The sequence below is a fragment of the Triticum aestivum genome, chromosome 2D, assembly GCF_018294505.1.
Source record: "Triticum aestivum cultivar Chinese Spring chromosome 2D, IWGSC CS RefSeq v2.1, whole genome shotgun sequence".
Lineage (NCBI taxonomy): Eukaryota > Viridiplantae > Streptophyta > Magnoliopsida > Poales > Poaceae > Triticum > Triticum aestivum.
The window spans coordinates 192,536,246-192,561,827 of NC_057799.1; the positions used below are offsets into that span (position 1 = coordinate 192,536,246).

At 41.8% G+C, this 25,582-nt stretch overlaps 1 protein-coding gene across 1 annotated transcript; it reads right to left on the reverse strand.

Annotated features, from left to right (window-relative positions):
* Nucleotides 1-9,055: 9,055 nt before the first annotated feature.
* LOC123055743 (uncharacterized) lies at nucleotides 9,056-15,390 on the reverse strand. The gene is made up of 7 exons (XM_044479625.1): nucleotides 15,085-15,390; nucleotides 13,043-13,159; nucleotides 12,975-12,992; nucleotides 12,760-12,846; nucleotides 9,682-9,787; nucleotides 9,386-9,590; nucleotides 9,056-9,295 (listed from the first exon to the last, which is right to left on the reverse strand). The coding sequence occupies exons 1-7, from the start codon at nucleotides 15,330-15,332 to the stop codon at nucleotides 9,180-9,182; spliced, it is 897 nt and encodes a 298-aa protein (XP_044335560.1). The 5' UTR covers nucleotides 15,333-15,390; the 3' UTR covers nucleotides 9,056-9,179.
* Between the last annotated feature and the right edge of the window lie 10,192 nt (nucleotides 15,391-25,582).

A 25,582-nucleotide genomic window follows, 5' to 3' on the forward strand; every position in this document is an offset into this window, starting at 1 on the left:
TGATACTAATGAGTCAATTAAAGCTTCATATGTTTCTATGGATGAAAGTAAGAAAAGAACCGCTATGCTTAGAGCTAAAAGAGAAATTTTAGAAAGACTTTTTTCTAGTGATTGCTTTCATAAAAATGATGATCTTAAAATGATTGGTGTTTCTTCTATTGATTCCTTGTTTAGTAATATTAGACTTGATCATAAAGGGACTGAATAAGAGTCAACTTTAGCTAGAGGTTGTCCCGCTAATTCGGAGGGTGAAAATCTTGATTAAAAAATTGATAAAAGTGGGTTTTAAGAGGTCAAAACTTTAACTAGTGATGTGCCCACTCTTTTGAATTACAAAGACTTTAATTATGATAATTGCTCTTTGATTCAATGCATTTCTTTGTTGCAATCCATGATAAATTCACCCCATGTTATGAACAAAATAAAGCTTTTACTAAACATATCGTAGATGCCATGATGAAAGCTTTAGAAGAAAAGTTGGAATTAGAGATTTCAATTCCTGGAAAGTTACATGATGAATGGGAACCTACCATAAAAGTGAAGATTAAAAATTGTGAGTGCTTTGCTTTATGCGATTTGGGTGCTGGTGTTTCCACAATTCCGAAATCTTTATGTGATGTGCTTGGTCTTACTAATCTTGAAGAATGCTCTCTTAATTTGCACTTGGCGGATTCTACTATTAAAAAGCCTTTGGAAAGAATTAATGATGTTCTTATTCTGGCAAATAGAAATTGTGTGCCCATAGATTTTATTGTTCATGGTATTGATTGCAATCCATCTTGTCCAATTATACTTGGTAGACCATTTTTACGTACTATTGGTGATGTGGTTGATATGAAAGAAGGTAATATTAAATTTCAATTCCCACTAAGAAAGGGTACGGAACACTTCCCTAGAACAAGAATTAAGCCACCATATGAATCAATCATGAGGGCATCCTATGGATCAAAAACTAAAGATGACAATACTTGAATCTATGAATTATGCCTAGCTAGGGGCATAAAATGATATCGCTTGTTGGGAGGCAACCCCATGAATATAATATATGTTTGCCTTTTCTTTTTGTTCTTCAGTGTTTGAACAATTATTCCTATGTTATTATTGTTTTTTATGTTTTAATTAGTATTTGTGCCAAGTAAATCCTTTTGGATAGCTTTGGTGATAGTTGATTTGATCTTGTTGAAAAACAGAAATTTTTGTGTCCAGTAAAAGAATTGTTTAAATTCACAGAAGCCATGAAAAATTCTGAATGTTTTACACAAGATTGATATACAAATTGCCTCTATTTTCCTAATTTTTCAGAATTTTTGGAATTACAGAAGTATGAGAACAATTCGCATATTTACAGACTCTTCAGTTTTTGACATATTCTGTTTTCTTTGGATTGTGTGCTTATTTTGATGAATCTATGGATTGTATCGGGGGGGTATAAGCCATGCCAAAGTTAGAATACAGTAGATATAATGCAATAACAAAATTTCAATGGGTTTGCAACAGTACTTAAAGTAAAGATTGGTTTTCTTATACTAACGGATCTCACAAAGGTTTTGTTAGGTTTTGTGTGATTGATGTTTTCAAGTTTTGGGTGAGATCACGATGGATGAAGGAATAAGGAGTGAAAAGAGCCTAAGCTTAGGGATGCCCATGGCACCCCAAGTTAATATTCAAGGAGAACCAAGCAACTAAGCTTGGGGATGCCCCGGAAAGCATCCCCTCTTTCTTCTAACAATCATCGGTAATTTTACTTAGAGCGGTATTTTTATTCGTCACATATCATGAGTTTTGCTTGGAGCGTCTTGTATTATATGAGTCTTTGCTTGTTTTGCTTTTTATTTTGTCACAAGTATCCTTTCTGGACACACCTATTTGAGAGAACCAAAATTATGTTATGATTTGTTACAATTTCTCTTTATGCTTCACTTAAATTTTTTGAGCTATCGAATTGCTCTAGTGCTTCACTTATATATTTTTAGCACGGTGTGCTTTAATATTTTTGAAGAAATGCTCTCATGCTTCACTTAGATTTATTTGAGAGTTAGTAAATTTTTGAAGAAATTCTCTCATGCTTCACTTATATTATTTTGAGAGATGAAATTTTTATGCTCATGTTCTTCACTTTAATTTGTTTGAGCTATTTGAAAGCAATTGCAATATATGAAACTAGTCCCAAAGCGATAGATATTCAAGAGGGACATAATAAAAACTTTCATGAAGATCATTGGACAAAATAAACTTGATTCTTTGTAAAAGTTTTGAGATATGATGATAGTGATATGTGAGTCATGTTGGTGAGTAATTATGCTTTAGTAAGAATATTGGTGTTAAGGTTTGTGATTCCCCATGCAAGCACAAAAGTTAATAGTTATGCAATGAAATCACATCGTACTTATGGTGCATTATTCGGTGTTAGTTATGCTTAATGCTCGCTTATCTGAATTTTTGTTTCTTGGTTGGTTGCTTCTCAATCTTTTTGCTAGCCTCCACTTGTGCTAAGTAGAAATACTACTTGTGCATCCAAAATCCTTAAAACCAGTTTTGCCATATGAGTCCACCATACCTACCTATATGTGGTATTTTCGTGCCGTTCTAAGCAAATTTGTATGCCATCTTTAATTTTCAAAATGAATTCCCTTTTTGTGTGCCCGTACCGCTCATGAAGCGGTAGGGGGTGGCCAATATTTTTCATGCTAGATGTGTTATTCTCAAGATGAGTGTTTATTCACTTGTCATTGCATGAGAGTACGACGGTAATAGGGATGCTCGGTCCCGAAATGAAAAAGAAATTTACTTTATGTTGTCAAATAATAAATTCCTTGGAAAGTGTTGGCATGGAAGGCACCTGTGGATACGGCTAGCCATGGATTGTGAAAGAATGGTCGAAAAAGGAAAACTTTATTTTATGTTTGGGAACCGCCTATGATATATCTAGCATGGAAAGTGTTGGGAATTATTTGGTCTTTTTCGTTGAGGGGAAAAGTATGCCTCTCAAAAAAATTATCTCTCAATTTAATCTTTGAGTTGTGGCACCTCTACAAATCTCTACTTCCCTCTGCGAAGGACCTATCTATTTAATTTATGCAATTTTTATTTTTATTTGAATCTCCTTCTTCTCTTATAAAGCACCAACCAGGGAGCACTATGATCATACTTGAGCATTGGATTTAGCTAATATGCAAGTGTGTTTCATGAATGGATCAATGATTGAGCATGATGGGCTAGGGATAACTTTCTTTGGTGTTGATATTTTGAAAGACATGGTTGCTTTGAACCATATAAAAGTCCAAATGTCCATGCTACAAAAGAAAAAATGTGAAAAACATGTTAGGCAGCATTCCACATCAAAAATTCTGTTTTTACATTTACCTACGTACTCGAGGACGAGCAGGAATTAAGCTTGGGGATGCTGATACGTATCCATCGTATCTATAATTTTTTATTGTTCCATGCTGTTATATTATCATTCTTGGATGTTTTATATTCATTTTATAGCAACTTTATATCATTTTTTGGGACTAACCTATTGACATAGTGCTCAGTGCGAGTTGCTGTTTTTTTCTTGTTTTTTACTTCGCAGAATATCAATACCAAATGAAGTCCAAATGCCATGAAACCTTTTGGAGATTTTTTATGAACCAGAAGACACCTTGTGGGCCAAGAAAGCACCAAAGGGGAGGCCCGTGGGGAGAACAACCCACAAGGGCGCGCCCAGGGGGGTTGTGGCCCCCATGGAGGTCTCTTGCACTGCCTCTTCGCCCTATAAATCCCCAAATATTCCAGAAACCCTAGGGGAGTCTCTGAAACACAATTCCAACCATCGTAAGTTCCAGAACCACGAGATCCAATCTAACACCATCATGGAGGGGTTCATCATCCTCATTGGTGCCTCTCCGATGGTGCGTGAGTAGTCCACCATAGACCTAAGGGTCTGTAGGCAGTAGCTAGATGGCTTTCTCTCTCTCCCTTTTGATTCTCAATACAATGGTCTCTTGGAGATCTATTTGATGTAACTCTTTTTGCGGTGTGTTTGTTGGGATCCAATGAACTTTGAGTTTATGATCAGATCTATATCCATGAATATTATTTGAGTCTTCTTTGATCTCGTATATGCATGATTATTTAAAGCCTCATATTTCTTATTTGAATCTTTGGTTTAGTTAGGCCAACTAGATCGATTTTTCTTCCCATGGAAAGAGGTGCTTTGTGATGGGTTCGATCTTGTGGTGTTCTTTCCCAGTGATAGAAGGGGCAGCAAGACACGCATGTATCATTGCTATTAAGGATAACAAGATGGGGGCTATTCCTACCTGAATAGATCTCATTTACATCATGTCATCATTCTTATTGCATTACTCTGTTTCTCCATGAACTTAATACACTAGATGCATGCTGGATAGCGGTCGATGTGTGGAGTAATAGTAGTAGATGCAGAATCGTTTCGGTCTACTAATGTTGGACGTGATGCCTATATATTGATCATTGCCTTGGATATCATCATAATTGTTCGATCTTCTATCAATTGCCCAACAGTAATTTGTTTACCCACCGTGTGCTATTTCTCGAGAGAAGCCACTAGTGAAATCTACGCCCCCGGGTCTATTCTTTATCATATTTGCTTTGTGATATATTTTTATTCACTTTTATTTTTAGAACTATTATTCCAAAAACCCAAAAATACATTGTTGTACTTTTGTTATTGCTTATTTTATTTCACGTTTTATCGAGAGCTATTTATCCAATCTACCACAAATTTATCTATCTTTTTACCGTGGAGGGATTGACTACCCCTCTTACACGTCGAGTTGCAAGTATTTGTTCTTTGTGTGCAGGTACCGTTTACATAGTGTTGCTTGGTTCTCCTACTGGATTGATACCTTGGTTTCAGAACTGAGGAAAATACCTATTGTAGTTGTACTGCATCATCCCTTCCTCTTTGGGGAAATACCGATGCAGTTTCAAGCGACATCAGCATCCCTCATCGAGCTTTCACTAGGCTCAACATAGGACTGTCGTATTGAGCTCTCGCTCGACGATGCTCCCGAGGACCTCCTCCTCGAAGAACTCCTAAAGAGGTGCATTTTTATTTGCGAACAATTTCTGAAAAAAATTGGGCCACAAAATTTTGTCAACAAAACTTAACAAGATTGATAGCAACTACTCATATGGATGTCTAGAGGCTATATCAAGCATTCAACTACTTGAAACTCAAAAAATTCAACATGCAAGCTCATTTACAGCAGCACCAAGAGTAGCTAATTACTCAAAATATAAACCACTAGAACAAAAACTAATTGGAGCAATGGAGGAGTCACATACCAAGTAGCAATCCCCCAAAACAGTTTCGGAAACGGAGCTTCGAGCAAAGAGATCGAAATCCGCGGGTTTGAGAGCAAGAACACGAGAGAGAAAGAGAGAGAGAGAGAGAGAGAGAGAGAGAGAGAGAGAGAGAGAGAGAGAGAGAGAGAGAGAGAGAGGCAGAGAGCAAGAGTGATTTTTTTCTAGAGGTAGGTGATGACTTGGGCTAAAGGGATAAGTTGGGTGATGACTTGGGCCACGTGGGGCTCACTACCCACCAGGGCGCGCCCGGGGTAGCTGGCGCGCCCTGGTGCCTAGTGGTCACCAGGGCCACCCCCTGTGATGTTATTTGCATAAAAAATTCTTAAATATTCAGAAAAAAATGTGTCAAAATTTCAGGTCATTCTAAGCACTTTTATTTTTGTGCACTTTTTATTGCATGGAAAATTCAGAAAACAACGTAATCATGGAATTTTATTGTATTTAACTAAAAATAACAGAAAACAAAAGTGGGTACAGAAAGTTGTGCTTACTAAATTCATCGACCACATGTCTCTCAAAAGTAATCCATTAATAAGGTTGATCAAGTCTTATTAACAACCACTTCCGATTAACATGAACCCGAAGAATTTTCGTAAACACTAAGTTACCTCAATAGGGATATGCATGTCCCCAACAATAAGTATTCATATTTCTTTTTGGCAGTAGGAAGAGGGAGTTGAAAACTTCCAATAGAAATTGTCGGAGACTTTTCAATAACATTAATACCATTTATTTGAAATTGTTTCTTCAGAAAGTGCACTGTATGCTCATTGCCATTTATATGAAAGGTTATTTTGCTTTTATTGCAATCAATAATAGCCCCTGCAGTATTCAAAAAGGGTCTACCAAGGATAATCGACATGTTGTCGTCCTCGGGCATCTCAAGTATCACTACAGGAATCAGGCACTTTGCCGTCTACCATGGCTGACGGCAAAGGCATGCCTGGCGGATGGCAAAGGCCTTTCCCGTCAGTCAGCAGACGGCAACACGTACATCTGGCTGAACAAACTACGGCAAAGGGCTCTTTGCCTTCTGCTGGCGGATGGAAAAGATGCAAAGGTCTTTGCCGTCTGCCAGCAGACGACAAAGGGCCTGGACGGCACACGTGGCAGATTAGGTCTGTTAAGGGGTTAACGGCGTGCTTTGCCGACTGCTGGCAGACGGCAAAGTGCCCAAATAGGCCAGCCCAGATGCCCCAGGTAGCTGACATGTGGCATGCTTTGTCGTCCACTGGCAAACGGCAAAGCATGCCATATAGGCCAGCCCAGTGCCCCCCAGGTTGCACAGGTAGCTGCCACATGGCAGCTTTGCCGTCTGCTGGCTGATGGCAAAGCTCTTTGTCATCTACCAGCAGACGGCAAAGTGCCTGTATATCCCCTGTTTTTCTTAAATTCAACCAATTTCACAGAATTTCATATATATATATATATATATATATATATATAGACACACACATACACACATTTGAAAATACTTTCAACAAGCATATCAACACATATACATACCAAATCATATCCCTGCCATATGGATATGATCATCCAACACATATACATACCAAATCAAAAGTCCATATGCAACATATATAGCTAGCCAACATATCCAACAACAAGCATACAATGGTTTCATCCATACATACATATATAGGTAGCAAGTTTCATATTGTTCATCCTACAAAGTCAAAACAAAAAGGAAGCACAAGGAGAAGAGTAGACTCCATCAACGCAAGCTTCCTCAGCTAAAGCAAAACTGCAAATTGGGAAAGAAGAAAGTTAGAAGAAGAAGAAGAAGAAATGACAGTTGATTTGTCATCCATTTGCAATGATATTTCAGTAGGTGTGACTTTATTCAAATCAAGTATTTTATATAAAGAGAAAGGCATAACACTAACATCGGCTCCCAAATCACATAAAGCAATTTTGACATAGTTTCTTTTAATGGAGCATGGTATAGTTGGTATTCCTGGATCTCCTAATTTCTTAGGTACTCCATCCTTAAAAGAATAATTAGCAAGCATGGTGGAGATTTCAGCTTCAGGTATTTTTCTTTTATTAGTGATAATGTCTTTCATATACTTAGCATAAGGGGCCATCTTTAAAATTTCAGCGGATGTCACTTCCAGGTCTTTTCACATTGCTGAGGCGAAAGAATATCTTGGTTGCTAAGGCCATGCAGGACAATAATTGGGTTCGTCCCCTTAGGGGCATTAACTCTACCCCACGGGTACATGAGTTCATTGGCCTTTGGATGATTCAACACTTCACTCCTCGCCGGACTCCGGGCACCATCACTTGGTGTTGGACGGTGAATGGCATCTATTCTGAGAGCTCTACATACGACATCCAATTCCAAGGCTCCTACTCGCCACTCCAGATTTGTTCGGATGCAATTTGGAAGACCAGTGTGGCGAACAAATGCAGGTTTTTTGTGGTTGCTCGTAAGGCAGCGGATCCTTACTTTAAACAAAATTTGTCTGCAAGGCGATGGTCGTGCAACGTGTTGTGATGTGTGGCAACAACTTTAAGACAGCTGATCACCTCATACTTAGGTATAGTTTCACGCCCCAGGTGTGGCATGCTATTGCTACTGGGCATGACCATCCCTCTGTCTCGCCTTTTTTGTGAAGGAGACAATCTCCTTTCCTGAGTGGTAGCACCAAACCCATGGCAAAAATCTTGCACCTACGAAAATTGACTTACGTGAGGGTGTCGTGTCTTGCTCTCATCAATCTCTCCCCCTGTATTTCAGGGTGGGCCCCCTTCCCTCTAATCAAAATTTGTCAACTCATCCCATACGTAAAGTTTCGTAATTATTTTTCATAGGTGTAGCAAACCTCAACCCGTGGCCCTGGTAATCGTCCCTCCAGGCATGTGATTGATGGCATCGTCGCTTACACATTCTGGCATATCTACTGCAAGAGAAACAGGAGGGTATTTTTTAGGTTGCTTACCACATGGACCATGTGGTAAATAAGAGGGTGTTTGACAACAAGTATCACGCCGTTGTTACGGTAGCAGGCATGGTCAAGGAGGCAACGGTGGCACGTGCCCTAGCCTTCGCTAGAGTTGTGAACCATGATCTTTGTTAATCTTGTACGAGTGTTTTTGTTGGTTTTTGGTTATACTCAAACTATTCTTTCCTTCCATAGAATTTGCAGAGCTCCTACTATATTTCGAAGAAAAAAGAATCTACTTGCACAGACGCGCTGATGCCAGTAACCAGTCCCACGGTCGTACAGCCGAGCCATGAGGAGAGGAAAAAGAAGAAAGGGATCATAAATCAGGAGATACATGTCATGGGTGTTTATGTAAATGACATCTACCTGGCAGCTGCGCCTGACCCATGGTGAACCACTTGCTCACAATTAGGATGATGTACATTTCTAAACATTATAAGATTCAATTGGCATACCTCGAATACTTTTAAGACCTATGATGCATTTTACTTATAAAGATTATTAGGGAGCAAACTATCCGAGGATTCTTTCTTCCGTCGTAAGTCATTGGTGTCACATGACGTGCCTATAATTGATCAGGTTTAGGTCCAGTCCGAGTGACCTACTGAAAGTTTACTAAAGATCAAGAGAACATTATAAGTAAAACCTTTCTTGATACATAAAGTTTAGAGAAGTTGATAATCCTCTCATCGTGATAACAGCCTCATTTTATATTCACTGACGAAAACACATATTTGCATAAAAAGTGCTCAAGTGCAGAAACAATATTAGCACAGAATCTCAGTATCAGACCCATAATGAAAGATTCATAGATGAAAATGGATTGTGGGATCCAGACTACTAGATTCAAACCAGTCGAACTAATTCTAAACCTGTATGATTCAACAACTTTCAATAATCCATATTAGTAAATGGGAATGCCATATCCATCGAACCCTGGTCATATCCACCTGTAGCTGGATGCCTTAGATCATCAAATCCTTCGTTATGGCATGCATAACACTGACCTGAAACAAATTAACCAACAAACTCTTAACAGAAAACTACAAATATTCATAGCTAATTCACTATATGGTCATGAAGACGAGGATTAGTACCATTTTCATTTGGTTCTAGAGGGCAGCAGAAATAGTATTTTCTTCCAAATATCTCTTTCACTTCGGCGAAGAACAATGCCACTCTGGGATCACTTGACCTAGGGCTCTCAATCTTTACAGTGAAATTGTAATGGTGGAAAACTTTGTGATAGTATTCCACATTAAAGCATTGGTGACAAATTTCCTCAATCTGCCAGTCAAGACCCTAAAACGAAATATAAATCTTTATTAGTACAGTTTTTCTGGTCTTTTCTTGTGGTTTTAACAATTAAAATACTCAAAATATATATACAGACCGTGAGATTAGTACTTCTTTTAGCATATTTTTCGAATGCCAACATCACCTCCTTAGTCATCCAGTTTTTCCCATTTTGAATAATCTCTTCGTCGGGAACTTCACACCTATATGCACAGCCAACACAAAATTGCATTTTCTGTTCAAGTAGTAGAACAAATAGAAAACAGAATATCTTGAAATCATGTTCAATGATTGATAAGCTTTTGGGCTTTGGCCCCAACACATATTAAGAAGCACATATCATCGAAAGGAAAGTAAATTAACTAGATATATATGTGTGGTGCAGAGTTGCGAACACCTAAATGTGCTTTTAAGGTTGGTATACGTACTGGTTGCTCAGAAATTGTGTGCCTCTCATGGCCCGTGATCCCTCTCATTATCTAAAATAATGAATATTGGGGAAAACACTATGGTGTATGTAGAGGAACCAATAAACATACATGAACATTATCAATATCTTCTACTATTTTGCTATATAAGAACCAATAAACATACATGAACTCTGTCATTTTCATGGAACATGATCTGGCAAAGGCTAGAAATATGAAGCTAGTGCTTTGTTTGAGAAATTGTCGGGATTAAAGATCAATTTTAAAAAAAGTGAATTCTTCTGTTTTGGAAGAGCCAAAGATGAACAAGATGCTTATAGACAATTGTTCGGATGTGGATTGGGTTCCCTACCGTTTAGCTACTTGGGCATACCAATTCACCATTGTAAATTATTCAATAAGGAGTGGAAGTGTATTGAAGATCGATTTGAAAAAACCCTAAGCTGCTGGAAGGGTAAGCTTATGTCTTATAGTGGTCGGTTTGTTCTGATAAACTCAGTGTTAACCAGTATGACGATGTTCCTATTGTCTTTCTTTGAAGTGCCCGTAGGGGTAAGGAAAAGATTAGACTTCTATCGATCTCAATTTTTCTGGCAAAGCGATGAAATAAAGACAAAATACAGGCTAACCAAGTGGGATATTATCTGTAGACTGAAGGACCAAGGTGGGCTAGGGATTGAGAACTTAGAGGTCAAGAATAGATGCCCGCTTAGCAAATGGCTATACAGGCTTTCCGTTGAGACCGAGGTTACGTGGGTACAGATTTTGCGTAATAAGTACCTGCAATCTAAGAACTTGGCCCAAGTTACTGTAAGACCCAATGACTCTCCTTTATGGAAGGGGTTAATGAGGATGAAGGCAGCCTTCTTTGAAAGGACTAAATTTATCATTGGAAACGGTAACACAACTAGATTCTGGGAAGATACATAGTTAGGGGAGACGCCTCTAGCAACACAATATCCTACTCTTTATAATATTGTATAACGTAAGGACGCTTATATTGCTACAGTATTACAGTATGTTCCCTTAAACATCCAGTTCAGGAGGTCCCTAGTAGGGGACCGATGGGACTCTTGGCTGCATCTCATGCGGAGTGATCGGCCAGATTCGATTCACTGGAATTTATCTATGAATGGGGTATTCACAATGAAGTCTATGTATTTGGACCTAATTGATTCTGGTCCAATTCCAAAATCAATACCTATTTGGAAGATTAAAATTCCTTTAATAATCAAAATCTTCATGTGATTTGTACACAAGGAAGTGATTCTGACCAATGATAATTTGGCAAAGCGAAGATGGGAGGGTAGTAAACGATGTTGCTTTTGTGACCAGGATGAAACCATACAACACCTCTTTCTCCAATGTCCTCTCACCAAGCTTCTATGGCTTACGATTCATGTAGCCTTTAATGTCAGTCCTCCAATTAGTATTAACACGTTATTTTAGACATGGCTATGTTAAGCTTCATGCACTAGCCAACGCAACCAAAAGTCCGAACTGATGGAAAGGGCTAGTGCAGTCCACATATAATGTAACACCCCCTCTCACGTGTGACGGGGAAGACAAGTCAACACGTGCAACCGGAAGAGAGCAACGGAGCGCGAAACTCACGTATGACTCAAGAGGCCTATACGTGGACACAAAGGGGGGCAACAACAATTTTTAGATAAATTGCGCAAACCAGGACTTGAACTCAAGACCTTAGCTCCGATACCATGTTAAGCTTCATGCACTAGCCAACGCAAACAAAAGTCCGAACTGATGGAAAGGGCTAGTGCAGTCCACATATAATGTAACAGGCTAAATGGAGTGGAGCCAAATACTGCAGGACATATTCGGATAGGAGTATGCGCATTAGTTTGGGCTATACAGAACTGGAGAAATCAGATGACTTTTAAACAGACAAAATCTTAATAATTTTTTGCAGGTTATCTACAGAGCCACTGCTTGGATCCGTACGTGGTCGTTACTCACTCATGCGGACTCCAGGGAGCTTTTGGTTATTGGGTGCAACCGGTGGGAGACGGTAGCACAGGTTATTTACAACCGGTTTGGATGGCGGTCCAACAATAGGCTAAGTGTTAAGTCATCTTGACCTATTTTCGCCGGTTGTGGCAATTTTTTCTACACTTTATTTTAGCTCCCTTTGTGAGCATGTACTGAATCGCAAATGTTTTTAGACCTTTTGCTTAATAAAATGGCTGCATGCATCACTCTGATGCAGAGGCCGGGGGTGATCCTCCTTTTAAAAAAAGATACCTTTTCTACAAACACAAAGATGCTATAATATTAACATGTATAGCATGCAAGGGTGATAGGATAATTCATAACCCTGCATATTATGAGGGGCCAAGGGCATAATTGCTAGCAACGGCCAGCAGGCACCCTCAGTGGTCGACCAGTTGCCAATCAGATCTAGGATCACACAGTTTTGTGCATGTAGAGAGAGAGGAACTGAGCGATTCAGCTCCAACAGAGATAGAGGAGCTGCTCCAACAGAGAGGGGGGCTGAGTGACTCAGCTAAGCTTCAGGTGCTAGTGTTTTTTGTGTGTGTGTGTAAGATATCAAGCCTCACTGCTAGTAGTAGTCCTGTGTGTGTTTGAGAGTGGATGAAGCATATCGCAGGAAGAGGGGGGAGTTGAGTGATTCAATTCCAAAACTTGCGATATTAATGCAGCTAAGACTTAAAAGTTACAAATAAAAAATACAGCTCAATATTAACAAACAGCAAAATCATACGTACAAATCAAAATCTGATTCTTCTTCGGGCTTCCCTACCACAGTTTCCGACTCAGTCTCGCTGCTGCCAGTATCATAACACACATTGGATCTACATCAATAAATATCCACACAACTAATGGTTATTCTAATGTTAAGCTGCCTGGCATTTAATTTTATGTAAATAATATTCTACTACTTATGAAGTTGATGATGAATCAAACATATCCAATGATGTGCAAAACACAAGAAAGGGTACTGTGGGTCATAATAAGTATCCGTTAATACAGAGATAGTTATGATCATACCAATAGGTCGACTGAAGTGTATGAGGCATGTCATTCATCGCTAGGGCAGTGGATTCTGACAGATCCACAGTTACAGAGCCCTCACTGCTACTAACCTCGCTAGCATGCTCCTCAACCCTGATCAGAACATGTTGTTAGTCAGTAAATATGCAAGTATCAGAAATTTAAGACATAAGGTTTATTATGCAAGAAGGCAGAAGGTCAGTGTAAATAACAGCCAAAACACATATATTTTGACATACTGATGGAACAGACAGACATACACAGAAACAAAACAAGACTTCCTTCCCGCTCAAGGTATTATACACAGAAACAAGATAGACATACACAAAAACAAAACAAGACAAGGATTTCGAAATACCCAAATGTTATGCAATGGATAATGAATCTTTGTTACTTAGTATTGAGCAAGTGAAGATATATCTGCATAGCAAAGCAACCCTTGATTGCTTCAACTAAAAGGCCAGATGTTGTGGCCCTGTTGGTGGTATCAACCACCTAGAGCATTATTTTGTGCATCTATAGGTTTATACTCCTTATTTGTTTAACTACATCGTGATAGCAGTTGACCGAACAGCAGTTCAATCCACAATGTTTGCATTTTGGTGTGTGTTGACATGCTGGTCCATTTCCAGTTTTGGTTATTCGATCCATATATGCAGTTACTTATGTGCTTTGTGGCTTCTTTCTTATGTTAATACCTTTAAGGCTTGCAAACAAAACAACAACATAGAACTGGAGATTAAGAAACAGAAAAATCAAGAAACAAATGTTGAGAGGTCGTTCTGGTCGGGATGCTCGGCCCACTCCACAAAGAAGAGTTTGACTTGCGTAGGTTGAACTATGGTGTGGTCAAAATAATTCCGACAACCAATGATGCTCAGGATTTTATTTTATTTTGGAATGATGTCTCAGTAGATGATTTTCCATCGATGCTGTGGTAAGCAAATACGAGTATCTAGGAAGATACTAAGGAAGTAGAGTCCCTGTTTTTCACAGGATGCCTCAGTGCAGCATGTCTGGCCAGAGGATCAGCTTATCTCACATTTAGAAGAAACTTTTGAGAAGCAGAGGTGAATACAGAGCTCCTGGATTATACAACTAGGGATGAGGTGAATTTTTTCCATGAGAATCTTTATCGAGTGTTAATTTGTGGCGTCATGATCGATGCAGGAATGCAGGATCAGTGGAAGTTGGGAATTCATTTGTAATTAAGCACTTGATCCGGTTGATAAGCTCGGATCAAATTCAGTTGGCAGAGCGGCTATCTGCTAAAAGCAAAATCTTGGGAGGCTATACTTTCACTGTGGAGGATGTAGGTCGTACAGATCAGCATGAACTTAATTAAGAACAATCCACCATATGGCTCTCATTCTCACAGGATTTCATACCCCACAAGAAAAAAGGAATTACTCAGATCATCATAAATAATCAAACCTATACAGTCTAAGACACATCTAGCAAAAACATGCTTGTTCAGTAAACCAAGAATTTCTAGGTAGATCTATCATTAAGACTCCCTCTCTCCGTAAAACCTCGCATACTTATGCGTTGTTAATTTACTCCCTCCATTCCAACAAATATGACCCACACACATTTCAAAATTCAACTTTGACCATAAAAAATAGATATTGATCTAATTTATGGTCAAAGTTTAATTTTGAAATGTGTGCACGTGACTTATTCATTGGAATGGAGGTAGTATACTGTATACCTCACATGCATGTCTCGAGGTGTGTGAGTTTGCATGCAGGTAGTACAAATAGTATCTGGATCCATATAGGGCAGATCAGTATTTAATTTATCCTATAGTACTAGTACTAGCAATGGTCTGAAGGAGGCTTCAATAACAAGCATATCGTTTGAGCTTGTTCCGTCCCTCTGAACAAAAACGGATGGAAGCTGTGGTTCTACTTGCAATTGCCATCAAAGTTGCATTTTTATTTTGGGTAGGGGTTGGGAGCAAAAGAATTCCTTTTATGATGGGAAGTAAGCATGTGAGGAGTGTAAGAGATGGGCATGCAGAAGGGCCGAAAGCTCACTCAGTTTTATGGGAAGAGGACGGTTCGGGGCGCCGCCGCTCCTCGGCGAGTTCAGGGTGAAGATCAAGGAACAAGACGAGATGAGCATCGCCGTCCATGGCGACGGAAGCCGGCGGCGAGAGCAGACAAGGAGCGGTTTCGCGGTGCTGGCGGCGGCGCTCAAGAGCGAGTCTAGCAGCGCGCCGCCGCTCCTCGGCGATTTCAGGGCGAAGATCAAGGTAGGGGTCGGGATGGCCATCGTCCTCCATGGCGAGGGCAGCCAGCGCAGAGACCAACCCAAGAGCGGTTTGGGAGATTTTTACCCACTTTTTTTCAGCAACGTGGTTTGGAGGGTCTTCGTTCCGGGTCCTTTCCTCTACTTCTTTTTAAAAAAAATAGAGTTGTATCTATTAATTAAAAGAGAAAACATGGTTGTTACAAGGACTCTTATTGCAATGGCGACGGACATAGCCGTGGAGGTGCTTTTTGCAACAAGAATTCTGTTGCAATTGCAGAACCCTAGTTGCAATTGCAAAACAGGACCCTCTGCTAACCTTCATGCCTTCCATGCACATTATGAACGTCGCCGGCTCGATCAACTACTTCCTAATGATCCTGCAGTCGGGCTTGTCTTCACCGGCGCGACGACGCCCTCCGCTATCTCGGCTGCGTTGACAGCAGGTGGTCCCCCTGCATTAGCGGCACCAAGTGGTGTCATGCTTGTAGCAGCTATGGTGGGTTGTAGCGCTTGCAACACCCCAACGTGCGCTCCCTGGTGATGCTGGCCTTGATCATTGACGCGGTAGGCCAAAAACTCTTGCTGCTTCAAGTGGAGCTTGGCGAGCTATAGGGAGAAAGGATTTGGGAGAGAAGGGAGTGCCTAAGAAGGAAGAAGATGGGTGGTGTCGCTTGGGTGAAATTCATGTGGACTAACACGTTCAGTTGGGGATAAAGGTGGAGAGAGTGGAGCATGTTGTGTCTGCAAAAGACCCCGTCCCCCAGTCGCACTCGGTAAGATTGCAACAAGACTTAAATTACGAAAGCTAAACTATGTGTAGGTTTTTGCAGGTAATTCGATCAAAAGAATATCTAACGGGTGAGGTGGTGGTCGACGTTGAAAGTGCAACTATCCCTGGGTGGTTTTGGTAATTCCTAACAACATATAGCTCATTGAGCTAGTGCTATTCCAAGATAAATATTTCAGGAAAGCTCAATGTTTGGCATGGCATGAATTAGAAAGTGGACCCTTCAAAATGCTAAGGACAAAGGATTGGCTCAAGCTCAAAGCACAAGACTCTACATTTTCTATTTTAGCGATCCAAGATTACATTGAGTCTATAGGAAAAGCCAATACTATTAAGAAGAGATGAGGTGTTGCTTAATGAGGATCTTGCTCAAAATGCTTAGTGATATGCTCCAAAACCCTCCACTACTTTCTCATATCCACATATGTCCTAAAACAAAAAGTCCAACTCGGCCCCACCGATTCTTTCCATCCGGGGCCACCGAGTTCAGTTGACATAGCCACTGCCAGAAACCCTAATCAATTCGATCTTACCGATAGGGATCTCGGTCTCACCGAGATGGGATTGCAAACTCTCTGTTTCCCTTCGTAACGTTTCGGTCAAACCGAGATGAGTGATCGGTCCCACCGAGATTCCAATGCAAACTCTCTGTTTCCCCTTCGTAACGTTTTGGCCCAACCGAGATGAGCGAATCGGTCCCACCGAGTTTGGCTGACCAACTCTCTGTTTGGCTATTACCAAAATCGGACTCACCGAGTTTGTGTAATCGGTCTCATCGAGATTACGTTATGCCCTAACCCTAATGACATCGGTCCCACCAAGTTGACATGTCGGTCCCACCGAGAATCCTAACATTCACATTTTGAACTAAATCGGTCCGACCGAGTTCAATGATTCGGTCCCACCGAGTTTGGTGATTTGTGTGTAACGGTTAGATTTTGTGTGGAGGCTATATATACCCCTCCACCCACTCTTCATTCGTGGAGAGAGCCATCAGAACATGCCTACACTTCCAATACATATTTTCTGAGAGAGAACCACCTACACTTGTGTTGAGGCCAAGATATTCCATTCCAACCACATAAATCTTGATCTCTAGCCTTCCCCAAGTTGCTTTCCACTCAAATCTTCTTTCTACCAAATCCAATCCTATGAGGGAGAGTTGAGTGTTGGGGAGACTATCATTTGAAGCACAAGAGCAAGGAGTTCATCATCAACACACCATTTGTTACTTCTTGGAGAGTGGTGTCTCCTAGATTGGCTAGGTGTCACTTGGGAGCCTCCGGCAAGATTGTGGAGTTGAACCAAGGAGTTTGTAAGGGCAAGGAGATCGCCTACTTTGTGAAGATCTACCCTAGTGAGGCAAGTCCTTCGTGGGCGAAGGCCATGGTGGGATAGACAAGGTTGCTACTTCGTGGACCTTTCGTGGGTGGAGCCCTCCGTGGACTCGCGCAACCATTACCCTTCGTGGGTTGAAGTCTCCATCAACGTGGATGTACGATAGCACCACCTATTGGAACCACGGATAAAACATCTCCGTGTCAACATTGTGTTTGCTCCCTCAAACTCATCCCTTTACCTTCATATGCAATTGTTTTACATTCCGCTGCTATACTCTTAGAATTGCATGTGTAGGTTGATTGCTTGACTTGTGCTAAGTTGCTAAAATCTGTCAAGAACTAAAATTGGGAAAAGGCTAGATTTTTATTTGGTCAAGTAGTCTAATCACCCCCGCTACAATACAATGCTCAAGCTTGTGATATTCTCTTCAACGGTTTGTGCCCCGAAGAATTCAACAAAATCAGCCGCCTTGAGAATGCAAAGGAAATTTGGGATACTTTGATTGATATGCACGAAGGTACCGACTCCGTCAAGGAATCCAAATTGGATGTGCTTCAAAGTCAACTCGACAAGTTCAAAATGAAGGATGGTGAAGGTGTCGCTGAAATGTACTCTAGGCTTGCTCTCATCACAAATGAGATTGCCGGCTTAGGAAGTGAAGAGATGGCCGACAAATTCATCATCAAGAAGATCCTAAGAGCCTTGGATGGAAAATATGATACCATGTGCACATTGATCCAAATGATGCTCAATTACAAAGATCTCAAGCCAACGGAAGTCATTGGAAGAATTGTTGCTCATGAGATGTCACCCAAGGATAAGGAAGAGCTTCACAACAAGTCAAGTGGTGCTTACAAAGCCTCATGTGATACTCCCACATCTTCAAGTGAGAAACAAAACTTCAATGAAGAATTGAGCCTAATGGTAAAGAACTTCAACAAGTTCTACAAAAGTAGAAGCAAAGAAAGAAGTTCCAAGTCAAGGTCCTACAATGACAAAAGATCTTCTAGTCGTGAGTGTAATTGCTACAATTGTGGAAGACCCGGACACTACTCCAATGAGTGTACGGCCCCCTACAAAAGAAGAGAAGATTCTCCCAAAAGAAGGAGTAGAAGAGAAGAATCACCACCAAGAGAAAGGAGGAGTAGAGATGATCGTTATGAATGAAGACCCTCTCGGAGAAGCAAGGATTCGGAAAGAAAGGAAAAGTCATCAAGGAGCTACACAAAAAGAAGACATCAAGCTCATGTTGGTGAGTGGGTATCCGGCTCCGACAATCACTCCGAAAGAAGTTATCACTCCGACTCCGAATATACTCAAGATGAAGGTGTTGCCGGTCTAGCACTTGTGTCAACCAACTCCTATGACATATTTGACTCACCAAATGAAGGAATTGGAAGATGCTTCATGGCCAAAGGTCCAAAGGTAACACATCCCGAGTATGTTGATTTCAATAGTGATGAAGATGATTTACTAGGTGATGATGATTTACTTGTTGACAACTCTAGTGATGAAAACTATGATGAAATGTCAATTAATCATGCTAATCAAGATAAAACGAATGATGATGATAAGAAGGAGATTGATCGTCTAACCAAAGAACTAAACACTCTTAAGTTAGCTCATGAAACTACCTTGGAAAATCATCGAGAACTTTTAAAGACTCATGACAAGCTACGCTTTGAAAAGCTCAACCTTGAGCAAGAGCATGAGTTTCTAAAGGCAATCAATGATGATCTTCGCAAGAAAAGTTCTTCTTACATTGCCAAGCGTTTATTCTTGTCTACTTACATGCCACAAGTTAAATCTAGCAACAAACACAAGAAAGATTATTCATCTAGTAGTAACAACAATCATGCTAAATACAATGTTGATGCTTCTAGTAGTTCTCTTGATTCCACTAATGATTCTCTTAGCCAAGTTACACTTGAGCAAGAAAATAGCTTATTGAAGGGAAACATAGAGAAAGGTGTTTACAAGAGTCTTGCCGGAAGTAAGCAATTTGAGAAAATTGTGCACAAGCAAGGAAGACACCGGAAGAATCAAGGTGTTGGTTTTGAACGAAAGTTCAATGCCAATGGAGTTGAGTGGGAAGAAGATCAATACCCCAAGACGAAGTTTGTTCCTCAACAAGAGAAGTATGATCCTACTTCTTTCAAAGGGACACAAGCTCAAGATGATCTTCCACCACAAGACCACAAGCAAAAAGGCAAGGACAAGCTTCAAGAGGAAATTGATGCATTTGAAGAAGCACCTAAGACCTTGGTCAAGTGGGTTCCCAAGACTACATCAAGTTCCACTTCATCAAGTACAACTACAACTCCAAGGATTCCCATCAAGATGGTGTGGATCCAGAAGAAGAAGAACTAGAGAGTTCTTGAGGGTGACTCCGCCAACATACTTCACTCGTATCATTTTGGCAAGGACAAGTGCAAACAACTTCCATATCTTGCACTAGTTCAAGGAGTCACAAACCCTCTTGCTGGTAAGACAAGGGACAAGGTAACCTAATGCTTTCATGGACATCATCTTGTGTATGCATCACTCTATGTCTATGGATATCCTTGTTTGTTCCTTGTGGGGCTAACCCGTGTAGGTATTGAAAGTGCAACTCACTCCAAAGGATTGCTCCAAATGATATACATCAACATTGAGCATCTACATCTTCAACACCTACATGAAGTCATCATCGACAAAACCCAAGGTTAGTTCATGCCCTTTAGGGGGAATATCACATCTAGGGGGGGCTTTTCTCAAATCAATGAGCTAAAGCAACTCTAATGGTGTGAACACAACAATGCTTTATGTAAAAGTGGTAACCCCACTTGTGCTTAAACGATGAGTATGACCTACGATCAAGTGTTCTCATTTGACTCCTATGTCAATATACTCATATATAGATGACCTAGTCATCGCCAATTGCTTGATAGATGCTAGAATGTTTGTGCATGCTTTGTCACATATTTCATTTGCCATTTTAATTGTGTGAGCATGTTGGATGCACATTTTACTCATTCGAGGACATCCATTTGTTGCTATGATTGTTTGGCTCTTTCTCTTTTGCCAAATGGATGGACAAGAATGCCTAAGAACACCCTCTAGCTATATATGCTTTTCTCGTCTCAAACTCTATTCATGCTACATCACAAAGTTTGATCAAGTCAGATTCGAACCACTCTATGTGAGGAGCACTCGGAGATCCCGATTCGTCATAGACTTAAACCGCCAAAACCTCTTTGTGCATCTCGGTCTGACCGATTCATCCTTTTCGGTCCTACCGAGTCACCAAGTTGATCTAGGGTTTTCAATCTCGATGCAACCGATTAGAACCTTTCGGTCACACCGAGTTGCAGTAACTGCTTGCAGTTTTGCATCTCGGTGCCACCGAGTCGTTCCACTCGGTCACACCGACAGGGTCAGGTTATATATACCGCTGGGTCAAAATTTGGAAATTTCTCCGAACCCCTTCGCCCGCGCGTAACCTACTCTGCCTTCTCTGGTCTCCGGATCGTCCTCTCGTTGCCAGCGACCTCCCGCCACTGGTCTCCGCTGCCGTTAACGGAAATCTTCTCCACCGTTGCCGCCGTAGCAAGTTCGTCGCCGCACTAGGGTACGGACTTGATCATTGTGCTAATCTTTAACTCCGATTCCTAGCACATTGCTTTGCCATGTTTCTTGCCATAATTGAAATCATCCTGTCCAGCAAAAACGTCCCGTAGATTAGTTTTGATTTGAAAATTTAGGGTTAGGTCTCCGCCGAATTCATCTCGGACCGACCGAGTTGTAGAAATTAGTCTCACCGATTTTGGCTTAGGCCAGAGCACACGCATTTTCGGTCCGACCGAAAATTGCAAATCGGTGTGACCGAGTTCGATTCTCTGTGAAACCCTAGCAGTCTTGGTACCACCGAACTGTGACTCGGTCTGACCGAGTTCACTAGTTCAGGTTCCAAAATCTGCTTCGGTATCACCGAGTTTACAAATCAGTAGGTCCGAAATGCTTTCTGTGAAGAACTAAAACTAAGTTTTTAAGTCATTTGTTTTGCAAAAACTCCTGTACTTTGTGATGCTCATCTACTCTACCTCATCTATAACCTATTCACGGGGTCTGCTGACAGTTTGCTTGCAAGATGTCTGACCAAAGTGACAGCCAGAACAAGTCAGAGGAACAGGTTCAGTTGAGTGAGGGCACTAGTCCCTGTAGCAGCTATGATGATGGCAGCAGGAGCACTCCAAGCAATCTGCCAAAGGCTGCTACCAGAACAAGGAAGGAGAGAACTTCTGACTCTGAAGATGAAGATTATGTGGCTGTTGAAGATGAAGCCACTTCTAAGAAGAAAGTGCTGAAGAAAGAGTATGGCTCAGCTGCTGCAACTAAGCCAGGTCTGAAGACTAAGATGCCAGCAAGAAGACAGCCCATGTCTAAGCCAAGGAAAGTTGCCACAGGTGAAACTATGAAGTTCACTATTGAGTGTGAAGAAGAGGCAGCTGGAGAAGATAAGAAGAAGAAGAGGGCCAGAACCACTACTGCCAGAGTTCTTGGCAAGCCCTCGATTAGGAAAGATTCTGACGAAGAGGAAGAGGATGCAGCACCAGCACCCAAAGCTCAAAAGCTTATGGGAGATGCAATTAAGGCAGGGGCTGCTCCATCTAAGCCCAAAACTGCTCCTAAGACTGCTGCTCCAGATCCAAAGCCAAAACCCAAGAGGAGCACCAGAAACATCCCTGCTGAGGAGAAGAACAAGGCCCAATGCCTCAAGCTGCTGAAGAAGAAGAAGATGATTCTGTTATTTTGAGGAAGCTGAAGCCCAAGATCCCTGATCACAATGATGCACACCCAGTTGCAGAGAACATGAAAATCAGGAAGGATTCGGGATTGAGGCTATGGAGAGAGTCTGATCCATGTGCCACCAGGAAAAGGACTACTGTGGACTATAGATTCCACACTAAGGAACAACAGGACTTCTATGAGACTGTTTTACTTGACAAGAAGCCCATAGTGTGTGACATGAGATGGGTTGACTGGGAATTCATCAAGGAGAATGAGGATCACTTCCCTGGTGTTTATGACAGCTTCAAGGCATGTGGAGTTGATAAGTTTGTGGCTCAGAAGTTCACCAAGTGGAATGATGAGCTCATTATGCAATTCTACTCCACTGCACACTTCTATCCAGATGGAAGGATTGTGTGGATGTCTGAGGGTACTAGGTACCAGTCTACAGTTGAAGAATGGGCAAAACTCATAAATGCTCCTGAGGAATATGAGGATGACGTGGATGTCTATGCCAAGAAGAAGAAAGACCACAACTCTATGGCAAATATGTACAAAGAGATCCCTGATGATGCTTTGGACACACATAAGTTTGGATCTGTACACTATTTGTTGTCTAGTCTGCCTACAATCAATTAGATTCTAAGGCACACACTTCTTCCCAAGTCAGGTGATCACAAGATGATCAGAGGACATGCTATCAATTTGCTGCACATATTTGATGTCCCACAAAAGTTCAAGGTTATGAGTCTGATTGTGGAAACAATCAAGAGGACTGCAGCAGATCAGAAGAGAAGTTGTGGATATGCCCCACACACCCAGGAGCTCATCAACTCAAAGATGGGCAAAGGCAAGTACATCTTGGACAAGGAGCATCTACCCATCTATCCTGAATTTGAGGACAACACAGTTGTCATGACTGAGAATGAACCATCATCTGTGCAAGCACAAGAGAAGAAAGCCAAAGCTAAAGCTGAGAAGGCTGCAAAGATGCCAACTGTGGAAGAGGCATCCCAGGTCTTCTTGAAGAGCAAGCAAGACCAGCTAGGATATCTGATCCAATCCACTCTGAGGATTGAGCAGGGCCTGGCCACCCTGACCAAAAACCATGAGAGCTTGGAAAGGATTGTTGAGACAAAATTCTATGACCTTGATGTCAAGATCACAGAGATCCAAACTACAGTTGAGCAACTTCAGGAGGAGGCAGAGGAGAAGAAGGGCAAGTCTACCACAGATGCATTTGCTAGAGTGCCCAGAGGACAGAGATCTGCTGCAGTGCCAGTGACAGACACTAGAGCTACAGCATCAGCACCAGCAGCTACAACTCCAGTTCCAGCTCCAGCAGCTACTCCACCAGCTCCAGCCACTTCATCAGAAGCTTTCGTCCTTGGCATTCTCTCAACACCACCTCCCGAAGATCAAGCCTGAGAGTCGTTTAGCACTATGCATTTTTGAACTTTTTGGTAACTTGTTGCCAAAGGGGGAGAAAATGTACAGATCATAGGCTTCGAGAGAGAGAGAGAGATACTGTTGGTTTTTATCTCTCTTTGCACTCTTTTTGGTTGGTTTGAAACTTTAATGTGTGCTTGTGTGATACTACTTTACGTCCTTGTGAGATACTTATTTGGTCAAGTGTTTGATCATATGCTACCCTTAATGCTTGTTGGTTAATGCTATCTTTCATACCCTATTATGATCATTCACTTTGCTTGGTGATGAGTGCATGCTTTTAATCTCTATCATTTTGAGTGCTCCACCAAGATGTATGTGACATGGAAGAGTAACCCATGATCCTAATCGATTGTGCATTTGCATTCAAAAGCAAATCTTAAATAATGCACAAATTTAGGGGGAGCTCTTGCTTATCACATACTTCTCAAAGCGACGATGTTTTTCAATCTTATTTATTATTTGTCGAAGCTTTGATCTATATGTTGTCATCAATTACCAAAAAGGGGGAGATTGAAAGTGCAACTATCCCTGGGTGGTTTTGGTAATTCCTAACAACATATAGCTCATTGAGCTAATGCTATTCCAAGATAAATATTTCAGGAAAGCTCAATGTTTGGCATGGCATGGATTAGAAAGTGGACCCTTCAAAATGCTAAGGACAAAGGATTGGCTCAAGCTCAAAGCACAAGACTCTACATTTTCTATTTTAGTGATCCAAGATCACATTGAGTCTATAGGAAAAGCCAATACTATTAAGAAGGGATGAGGTGTTGCTTAATGAGGATCTTGCCCAAAATGCGTGGTGATATGCTCCAAAACCCTCCACTACTTTCTCATATCCACATATGTCCTACACCAAAAAGTCCAACTTGGCCCCACCGATTCTTTCCATCCAGAGCCACCGAGTTCAGTTGACATAGCCACTGCCAGAAACCCTAATCAATTCGGTCTTACCGATAGGGATCTCGGTCTCACCGAGATGGGATTGCAAACTCTCTGTTTCTGTAACACCCTGAGAATCATGCTACAGTAACTCCCTGTGATTAAGCTAATCATGTTGCTAAACAGGGCTTGATCACATTTGAACCACACCCTTGTCAAACTCCTAGTTCAAACTTCAATTAAATTTAAAAGTGGAAAATAAAAGTTTTCAAAAATTCAAACAAAAATGTTCAGTGGGTTCTAAATAATACACTGGTAATTATGGTGGAGAAATCACATTTTTATAAAATGTCTAAATACTTTTAAATGAAATAAAACAAAAAAGGAAATAAACAAATAAGAGAAAACAGAAAACAAAACAGTCAAAAGAAAAAAAGAGCAGGCCCCCCCCCCCCACTGGACCCGCGGCCCAAACCCCCCCCCCCCCGGCCCAAGCTGGGCCGCCACCCGCGCCCCGGCCCAGCCCACCTTCCCCCGCGTCCCCTTCCTGTTCCCCCGACCGGGTCGGAACAGGGGAGCGTCGCCGCCGAACCCCCTCGCTGGCGGTGAACCCCGCGAGAGGATAAGGGCGCCAGCCCCCCCCCCCCGCTCCCTCGGGCCTCTCTCCCACTCGCCCCCGCTCTCCCTCGGCCTCTGCGCCTTCTCCCCCGCCAGATCCCCCTCCCTCTCCCCTCCGTTCCCCTCTGCCCGAGCGCGCTCGCCGCCGTTCACCGTAGTTCCCGCGGCCACCGTGCCCAGATCGCCCCGACGACGTGCCCGAACGACTCCCCGCCGTCGACTACGCCGACTGCGCCATCGGGAACGAGCCGAGCGCCACTACATCGACCTCCCCGAGCTCGTCTTCCCCGCACGGCCGCCGTCGATCGTCGCCGACTCCGGCTACCCCGCGCCCTCCCCGAGCTCGCTGCCACTCCCTACGGCTCCGCTGTGAGCTCCTCTACCTCCTCCCCCTCTCCGCTAGCTCGCCCGCGCTCCCTAGCTTCTTCCCC